The 9,438-nt window shown below is 45.0% G+C and overlaps 1 protein-coding gene across 1 annotated transcript; it reads left to right on the top strand.

Annotated features, from left to right (window-relative positions):
• The first annotated feature begins 1,222 nt into the window (after positions 1 to 1,222).
• CCK (cholecystokinin) lies at positions 1,223 to 6,959 on the top strand. Its single transcript, XM_010116265.2, has 3 exons — positions 1,223 to 1,360; positions 2,843 to 3,100; positions 6,158 to 6,959. Exons 2-3 carry the CDS (start codon positions 2,845 to 2,847, stop codon positions 6,292 to 6,294), a joined length of 393 nt encoding a protein of 130 aa, XP_010114567.1. The 5' UTR covers positions 1,223 to 1,360; positions 2,843 to 2,844; the 3' UTR covers positions 6,295 to 6,959.
• Positions 6,960 to 9,438: the final 2,479 nt, after the last annotated feature.

Genomic DNA, 9,438 nt, shown 5'->3' with positions numbered 1-9,438 from the left:
GGGTGAGAGCCTGCAAGAGGGTGGGAGAGCTTCCGCACCAGCGCCCCCACCACCTCCCAGCCTCACCCCACCAAGGCAGCCGGGCGCGGTGGGCCACAGAGCCCCTCTCACCCCAGCCAAACTCCAGGCCGCGCCGCTTATCCCCACCCCCGGGCCCTCTGCGGGGCAGCCGTTAGGCACGAGGCGCCGTTAGGCATGAGGCGCCGTTGGCCGCGTCCCTAGGCCACGGCTCCCCCGCGCTGAGGAAGTACTGGCAGGCTGGCTTTTTTCCCACTCCCACGCCGCGGGGCATCCTCCTGCCACGGGATTTCACGACTTTTGGGTGAATTTTATCTCTCTGGTGAAGCTGCCCGGCGCCCAGCTAGGCCACCCCTGGGTAGGCTGGGGGCGGGGGGGGTGAAGGGAGGGGGCGCGGAGGTGGTGTCCCGCGCGGCGCTGAGGCGCCCTCTGCCGGCGGCCGGGAGAGGAGCAGCGGGGCCGAGCCGAGGCCGCTGACGGAACCCGGGGACGTAGAGCGGGCCGGGGGGCGGCGTGTGGCGGGGCAGGGGGTGACGAGATGGGGCAGAAGTGCAGCTCCCTCCCCGGGAGCCCCTGTGGGGCTTCTTCTGTGGCTTCAGGACCCCCGCACCCTGCCTCGGAAGTCTGGAGCCCCCTTCAGCTGCCGTTTCGGCACAGCCCTCGCCCCGGCCGGCGCTCCCGCCTCCTCCTCCTGTCCCGCACAGCACAGATGGCTCCCGGGAGAGCCTCACAAGAAACCCAGGCTGCCCGACTTCCCCTTGCGGGGCTCGCTTGCCTCCAAGTTGTAAACTTAAAAAATTACAAACCCGGCGCGGTCACGCCGGAGCCCAACGCCTGGTCCTGGGAAACGGCCGTTGCGGGAGAACCACGTCGAAGGCGTCCCCATGCCCGCTTTTCTGGGTTTTTTAAAAAAAATAAAACGACCGCCCCGTCTTCCTGAGCAGAGGCGAACGGGAGAGCCCCGGGGAGAGGAGGCTTTTTTTTTTTAATAATACGCAAGCTTGCTTGCGTTTCCAGCTCGTCCCAGGGCGAGCGCTTCCCTCCGGAGGGAGCCGAGAGCGCCGGGTAACGGCGAGTGGGGGCGGCCCCTGGGGCAGGGCGAGCCCCTCCGGCCCGGCCCTGCTCCGCCCCGGCGAGGGGCGAGGGCGGGGGGGGGGGGGGGGGGCGGTGAAGGTGAGCGGGCGGCGGCGTCGGGACTGCGTCAGAGCCGTGCAAACAGCGCGGCAGCGCCTGCTGTTATTTAAGGAGCCGGGGAGATGAGTCGCCCCTAAGTTCCCTGCCTGGGCACACGCGGGGCTCGCTCCCTTCTTCGGGTCCGGCCTCGGGACAGCGCAGCCGAAAGGTAGGAAGCACCTGTGTCTCTCTCCTCTGGCTGCATCTCTGCTACGGGGGTGGCTGGCGCTGGCTTGCCTGTGTGGCGGCTCTGAAGGCATCCCGCCGCTTGCTGGAGGAAACGCACCCGGGATCCGGAGGGGGAGAGGCATTTGGGTGGTTCCCGAGCAGGGCGAGGGTGTGCAGGAAGAGGGGGGCTGCCCGGCGGCGTGATCCCCCCGCTACGGACCTCCGCGTGTTGAGAAGGGCACAGGTGCCTGGGGTGAGATGTGTTTGGAGTGGGGAGCGTGTGCGTGAGCAGGTGTCTGCATAAAGAACTCGGGTCGGTTGAAAAGAGATCTCTGCGGGGAGGATGCAGCCCGCCTTTAGTTTCCGAGTACCAAACCCTCTGTGGTGCATCTCTAAAAACCATGCCGGAGCGACCTTTTGATGTTTTTCATTCATCTCCTAACTGTACTGAAAAACTTCATATTCTGTGCATCACAAATGTTTTCCATCTAGTGTACGTGGTGGGCAAATAAACTTAATTTTCTTCTCTTTTAAAATTAAACAATTATGTTGAATATACTGTTCAAAACCTTAAATGATTCAAAAATTCTCATATAGATGAGATAATTAATGTACATTTATACATGGAAATTACCCCTATCACGTTAAGTATGAGATACTCTCAGTTATTAAGAAAATCAAGGTAATTTTGGTGTTTCCAGAAAAATACTGTTTCAGGTTATATTACCAGACAATCTAGTAAAACAATGTTGTTTTGTCTAATGCTTAAGAAAGCCGTAAAAAAAATGGTTACACTTGGATTCTCTGTTTTATACAAAGAATATTGTTAAGTTGCACATTATTTCTTTTAACTTTTAACTAATTATTAGCTTTTAACTAACCAGCTTTTACCACCTCAGCTTTTAGATAGAGTGCTTGGGAGGGGGTGTTAGATTTTGTTTTGTCTTTCTTTGGGACAAGTTCTTGTGTTTTCTTTCTGTATACGACAAGGTGAAACCTCTTAGAACACTAGAGTTCAAACCAATGAAGGGTTGATGAGTAAAGGCTCTTCACAGAACTTGTCAAAACTGAATATTTGTAACAACAGCAGATTTTAGCGCAACAGCAAAATACTGTAGTGTTTGAATCCTGAGATTTTTTACAGAGCCGGATTCATGTGCCTTAAATTTTAATGAAATACAGTTTCCAAAAAAGAAAAGCAAATAAGAAATGAGTCGATCAGGGAGACATAGCACATACTACAGAGAAGTATTTTTATTCCTTCCAGTGTATCTTCCTCTTATCAAGGGATATTTAACTGTTCACATACACGTTTTCCAGCTTAAGACAGATCCCACAGTTACCTGCATGAAAAAAAAAAAAACAAAAACACAACCCTACTTTGCTGAGAAACCAGCACCCTCAATGGAACATGGGAGTAGAAACAACACAGAACACAGTAAAACTGGTCATTTTAACAGCCTACCATTTGTTTTCTCTCCAGCAATGTACAGCGGTATATGCATCTGCGTGTTCCTTGCTGTGCTCTCAGCGAGCTCTTTGGGACAGCAAACTGTGGGCTTGCACAATGGGAATCCACTGGCTGCTGAGCTTGAGCAGAGCTTGACAGAACAGCACCGGCACATCCGTGCCCCTTCGTCTGCTGGCTCGCTGAAATCAGTGCCGCGGCTGGATGGAAGCATCGACCAGAGAGCTAACATCGGCGCTTTGTTGGCCAAGTATCTCCAGCAAGCCAGAAAAGGTACAGGTTATAGCTTATATAGCTTACTTATTGTGCTGCTTCTGTGTCAGTGGAATTTCCTGCAGGGATAGCTAGATGTTAAGATAACCCTGTCACCATCTAGCATGAATTCCTAGAGGAGATAGGACGTAGATTTTTCCTGGTTATTCCTGAAGTAGAGAACATTCTCTCTCTCATTGACTGCAAAACTCCTCCGCAAAAAAAAATGTATATAGCAACCACTGACTGAAAGCTGCGTACAGGTAGCTGAAGAAAGTGTAACCTACCTGTCAGGTCATAGTTCAGGTTTTATTTTTAACTTACTATTTTCATAGCTTTATCATTATTTTAGTATTATTTTTCAGCATGCTGTATCTCAGATAAAATACAGTAATAGCATCTTGATAGCCTCACTTCTGACCTCTATGCTAGGTACAATCCTATTCTTATTTTTTATAGTGGTCTGCAATTAAGAGATGACACATGTATTTTATGCATTACATATGCAGCCATTCATTTTCATCTGTGTATGCAGAATAAGGCCAAATCAGAAACAACAGAGAAAGAACCACTGTTAATGTAGTCTGAGAGACTTCTCGTCTTAACCAATTTGCACAACATCCATTAAGGAACTTCTTTTAGCAGTTCACGTAATCTAAATGGAAAGATCATTCAGATACAAAATTCCACGATTCAGCACTACAGTTAAAGCTGTTCCTGAATAAGAATCTTAGTGCAGGAGTCTGCAAAGCAGAATCCTCATTACCTTTCCCCAGTGTTGTCATTGTCACCCACCTACACAGAAACCAAACTCCTTATTCTAGTTTATGTAGCCATTATCTTAAATATCTGGCTGACATTTCCAAATAGTGTAACTAGATGAAGTGAAAAAAATCACTTTGGATTTGAGACTGCTTTTTGGTGAGTGTTAGTATAAGGAAGAATTTCCTGCATACATGTTAATTGATGTATATAATTAACTCTACAAAGTGACTCTTAGCAGATGATGGGATTCTTGTGACATGGCTAGGTTAGCTGGACTCTGGTTTCTAGATGTACTTGCTAGTTCTGGAAGAGATAGTATTTACTTAATTTATGACAATACACAGTGTTTCCATCAAAACATTCTATTCTCATTTAACATAAAGGTTCATGGTAGCATTTCAGAAGTCTCTGCAGAATACTCACATCTACTCTATTAGTCACTTTTAACCTGTCTAAACTGTAATACTCGCTAGAAAATTCTGACTAGGGGAACAGAGAGTCTGGGCATTTGCTAGTGTTAGCAATCATCACTGATGACATTTGCCCTTGTGATTTAAAAGTGAGAGGGTTAAATTCTTTCAAGCGGTTAGGGCTAGATCGCAGCCTTGTAGCTGAACTGCCACAATTTTGAATACATTTGCTGTACATTGATGCTGCACTATCCACAGGACATCTCCGGTGGTTTGAGGAACGGTATTTAAGGTGCTGTTAAGAAATTAATTTTACTGGTTGTGACCCCTGGCTTTCCATTAACTCCATCTGCAGCCTTTCAGCATCAATCTGGCACCGTGTAAAAGAGACATTGTAGCTGTGAAATCAGTGACATGCACACTTACTGGCCAGACCATAATGGCACCAGGAGAGCCATTACAGCCAACAGGTCACTGCAGGCTCAGAAGTCTCTTAAATACCAAGATCTGAGTGATGGTTCTGCAGTGTCTTAGCCCTGCCTGCTTATAGTGCCAAGAAGCCGTTCCCCTCAACTTAATTATGTATTTTGAATTATGAATGTGAATTTCATGAGTTTTGAGCATTTAATAGTAGACATTATTTTCTAGAGGTAACAGAGGTTTTTTTTGCCATTTTGTTTTAGGTAATTGTCTAAAGCATGGCTGGATTATTCTTTTATTTAATTCTTTTATTCCTCTGAAACCACTAATGAAACAAAGCAGTTGCTTTTGTTTTTAATGGATCATGTTCATTATAAATCATTACATGAGGAAAACCTTGAAGTACCAAAGCACAGACTCACCAAGGGTTCCTTCAAAACACAAGAAGCCATAAACAAGGCAATTGTATAGATTTTAACTTGTGGGGTTTGATTTGGGCTTCTTTTCCTTTTTGATCAGTTCAAGTATTCCTCAAACCTCAGTCTGCATTGAATACTAATATTGGATCTATTCCTTCCTCACCCAAGACTTAAGCTCAATCCAGTTATTGGCATATGTCAATTTTGGCTGGTTTGGGGGGGTACAGAGAGAAGTAAATTTACCTTTCCCTGCATTTTCAGTTAGAAAATGTGATGATGTCAAAAGGAGGATTACAGCTCTTTTTTAAAAGCATAAATTCTCTTTGAAAATACTTTGTCTCTTTGCCCTAAGCAAGGAAGACAGAAAGGCTAAGGCAAGATCAGAGATCAGCATCCAGCCCTGCTGTGAAAGGAGTTGTAAAAGCTTTGGATAAGCAATGAAAATGTCACTGACATAGTAATAAGCCCTGTATAATTCCAGCAGTAGACATCTCTAGCTATAAATTCCAGACACAACTTTCTCAATTTCAGGACTGTTCCCACTTCTCTAGAACACCTGAGATTCGTAACTCCACCCCACTTCTTACTGAATTTGTGCTGTAAGAGCTCCTGTACTTACATTTTATGGTTCTTCAAGCAATATGGGACTGTAGTGGAGTCTTGTCTCAGGCCTGAGTCTGCTCTCAAGCAGAGTTATTTTACCTTTAGAGCAGCTCTCCCAATACCAGCAAGCAAGAGTGTAGTCTTGTAGGAGGAGCGAGAAATGGTCTGGACTTCATTTCTCTCTCTAGTGGAATAGGAGAAATGCACCTATATTCCCTCCTGGCAGCCAGGAGAGAGTGATCTGTTTATTTTACAATAAAAACCCACCCACTCTTAGGACATTACCCATAACATTTCTATTTTCTCCAATGAAATGATGTGGTGTTATGTGGTCTGTATTAAGTCAAACAATTTCAACTATTGCATACATCTGCTAATGAGTACAAAACAAATCAGAAAATGGATCCATGTGAAAGATGTGTCCACTTAACTCTCTGCTCTCCCAAATGCTTTTTCTTTAGGTCCCACTGGAAGGCTCTCAGTCATGGGAAACAGGGTACAGAGCATTGATCCTACACACAGGATAAATGACAGAGACTACATGGGCTGGATGGATTTTGGACGCCGCAGTGCTGAAGAGTATGAGTACTCCTCCTAAAGAACAGCAAACTATAGCAACAGGAAAAAAAAAAAATCACACTCCCATGTCTGTACAGAAAGAGAAAAATAAATTTGTTGTCCTCTTCGAATCAGTGTTTTAAAATATATCATGTATTTGATGTAAATTTGTCTGCAAAACTATACAATGCAATATATACATATGCAGAATTTTAAAAAAAAAATGTTTTCTTTCTTTTGTGGTTTCTCATACATTGATATTATATTAAAATGATTTCGCTTACCCCTTCTTGTCCTGTCACAGCATGTTGCTGGGTGTCTTACTATAGAGAGAGGCAGGAAAATGCCTTCCTTCTGCAATGTAAATGTATTCCATGTGCTGAGTAGTCAGACAAATGAGCCATTTTTTAGAGAAATCTTGTGACATTCCCAATCACAGTAACCTCTAGGGGGAACTTGTCCAAATATAAACACAACAGTACAATACTGCCAGAAAAGGCCAGCTATCTTCATGGTGACCCCATTTGTAAAGGACTGAGTTATACATGAAGCCTGTGTGTTTGTAGTGAATAGTCCACAGTGCTAGAACTGAAAGAGGAATGACACAGTCTTTCACCTTTCTGGCTTATTTATTTTATATTGTGAACTAAATGTGAAAATTCTGCTGACAGCTGCAAACCATAGAATAAACAGAGCATTCCCTGCCGTGTGGTGAGCCAAGCGTTCATTCGGGAAAGGGGCAAGGAAAGTTCCCTGAATGGAGCAGAAGATGATCCAGAGGGGAGGAGGCATCAGAGCAGCCCAGTCACAGCAGGGTACAAGGGAACGAGTCGCTCCCGAGTGTCCAGAGGCAGCCTGAGTTAGCTATGGCCCACCAGCACAGGGAGAAGGAGGGAGATTGTGCCCAGCCCTGAGCTGGCACAAAGCAAGGTAGTGAGCCCCACACTCATACATCACTGGTTGTACAAAACTGACACCCTGGGAAATCTGTCCAGCGAGTCCCCTCACAGTTGTTCCTGCCCGCTGGTGGGCAGACTGGAAAAGGTGTTTTATTTGTACTGTCCTCCTTCACCCCACGTAACCCCTCCTGCAGCTCCTGGGTCTGCTTCAGCAGCTGTTCTCACACCTAAGGAATTCCCTAAACTGAGAAAGGTGATTTTGCATTGCATAATTCACAGAATTTCTCCTGACAAAAGGAATGCATTTTTCACATGCTGAAAAGCAGGTGCTTGCCAAAGGAAAGAGGGGGGTGAATATCTCTGTAGTAATTTCTACAGCAGTTAATGGGCAAAAACAATGCATAGAAAATAACACACAGAAAATACTTGTACTAAACCAAAATTGTTGGGAGCACAAGTCTTATGAGGAACGGCTGAGGGAGCTGGGATTGTTTAGTCTGGAGAAGAGGAGGCTGAGTGGAGACCTCATTGCTCTCTACAACTACCTGAAAGGAGGTTGTAGTGAGCTGGGTATTGGTCTCTTCTCCCAAGTAACTTGTGATAGGACAAGAGGAAATGGCCTCAAGTTGTGGCAGGGGGGGTTTCAGTTGGATATTAATAAAAGTTTATTTACTGAAAGAGTGGTCAGGTACTGGAACAGTCTGCCCGGGGAAGTGGTGGAGTCACCATCCCTGAAGGTGTTCAAAAAACATGTAGATGTGGCACTTCAAGGTATGGTTTAGTGGACATGGTGGTCTTAGGCTGACAGTTGGACTTTATGTCTTAGAGGTCTTTTCCAACCTTAAAGATTCTATGATTCTAAAATTCTACCAAAATGAAGAAGTTTCAGAAACAAGCAAAATCATTATGTCAAGGACTGAATACAAAAATCTTTTGACGAGTTGTTCCCAACAGCAACTGGGAGAGCAGACAGCACTGCAGAAATCTCCAAGGAAAGGGAGACTTCAGCAAATGGTAATTCTTCTGTAGTAACACCAAACTTCTCTTTTTGTGGATCTCATCTTGAAAACATGGAACTTCTTTTCTGCATGAACTTTTCTTCCTTTCAAACTCCTCCCAGTCAACCAGGTTCTAAGCCACCTAATCTGTCTTTTCTCAGTTCCTTTCCAAACATGAGTTTCTAAATACTTGAATTCTCTCCTTAGTTTTGACTGTTATCCACAGGAAAATAGTAAAAAGTGCCCATTTTCCCCAAAACTTTCAACCAATGAATCTTTTTTAAACTGAAGAAAATACAAATTAATCTAAAAATGCACACGTTTCCCACCAAAGTAATGTTTCCTTAAGTTGAGAGAAAACTAAGTTTCTACTTTACTATCTTCTAATGACAGGAAAATTCAAATAACATTTAAAAATGTTTCTACCCCTGGCGTATTTATTGAAAGATATAATATTGCAGTATTACAGGAGGGCTGAGAGTGGGGGATGTTACAAATCTAGCCTTATTGCTGGGGAATGTTGTCATTAGAAAAAAAAAAAAAAAACCCAAACCTTTTTTTAAAAAAATATCTTCTGTCTCATTTCCTTCAGGCAGGAGAATGGAGGGACAAAGATGTTTCATCCCATTCCTCTCCCTTCTGAAGGTCTCTGAAGATGTTTGTGAAAATGCATGGCCCTCAGTACAGCTGGGTAATGGTTTTGGGGGCTTTTACAAGTCACTCTCCTGCTCCCCCAGGACAGAGGCATCTTTTCATTGCCCACCACACATAAAAGCAGTTTCACCACCTGGCTGTTCACAAGGGTCCCAGGTAAGAGTAGCCCCATGGCCTTTGTGCTACAAAACTCCTGTCTTGTGAGCAAGATCATGGTTCCTGGGTGGTCTCAGCAGCTTCACTGCCCTTGCAGTTATCAGAGTTGGGACTTTCTGTGTCCCTGACAGGCGAATAACTTCCAAGGCACCATTGCCAGGCACAGAAAAATGCTTCCACCCCTGCCAAGCCACCACCACCATTGCCTTCGACCGCACATTTACTCATCTTAAATCACAAAAATGCCAATTAACAGCGAAAGTAGTGTCACCTGTGAAATCTGCTTTCTCCTTGTGATACTATCACAAGGAAAGTTTGTCTGGTTTTGAGAGTGATTAACAGAATAGAAAGCACTATTTTTCTTTGCCCACCCACTGCCAGCATGACATTTGTAAGTAATCACATCTGCTGCTTTCCGGATGCCAGAGAGCTTCAGACAAAACTTAGTCTATTTTTTTTTTACAGTCACTACACATG

Source organism: Chlamydotis macqueenii, chromosome 2 (assembly GCF_036417535.1).
Source record: "Chlamydotis macqueenii isolate bChlMac1 chromosome 2, bChlMac1.mat, whole genome shotgun sequence".
NCBI classification, from domain to species: Eukaryota; Metazoa; Chordata; class Aves; order Otidiformes; family Otididae; genus Chlamydotis; species Chlamydotis macqueenii.
Note: the sequence above shows the minus strand (reverse complement) of the source record. Positions and strands in the feature narration are given on the sequence as shown.